The 316-nt window shown below is 66.8% G+C and overlaps 1 protein-coding gene across 1 annotated transcript in view; it reads right to left on the bottom strand.

Moving 5' to 3' along the window:
• The window catches only part of LOC119582359 (nesprin-1-like), a gene marked incomplete at its 3' end in the record, with an annotated part of 145991 nt that overhangs the window by 61526 nt on the left and 84149 nt on the right, over nucleotides 1–316 (bottom strand). The window contains 1 exon segment of the mRNA XM_037930574.1: nucleotides 64–278. Coding sequence (XP_037786502.1) covers nucleotides 64–278 — 215 coding nt within the window.

Here is a 316-nt window from a genome sequence, read left to right as displayed (position 1 = left end):
AATATAACCCTGACAACACTAACAGCAACAGCCATAGCAGTAAGCACAGCCGAGAGCACTCACTTGGTCACCGTCTGGCGCACCCACTCCAGCAGCGCCTTCTTCGCGCCCAGCTTCCACTTCTCGGCGGCGGCGGAGCGGCGCGTGACGGAGGGCGGGCGGTCGCGGGAGATGGTGCCCGGTTCCGACGCCACGGAGAAGGGCGAGTCGCTCCTCGTGCCCGCCTCCTGCTCCATCAGCTGGCTCAGGCGCTCCAGCTGCCGCGTGTTCTCTTCGATCTGGGGCGCAGGCGAGGGGGGGGCGGGGGTTAATTGGC

The sequence above is a fragment of the Penaeus monodon genome, chromosome 15 (assembly GCF_015228065.2).
Source record: "Penaeus monodon isolate SGIC_2016 chromosome 15, NSTDA_Pmon_1, whole genome shotgun sequence".
Taxonomy (NCBI): Eukaryota; Metazoa; Arthropoda; class Malacostraca; order Decapoda; family Penaeidae; genus Penaeus; species Penaeus monodon.
Note: the sequence above shows the minus strand (reverse complement) of the source record. Positions and strands in the feature narration are given on the sequence as shown.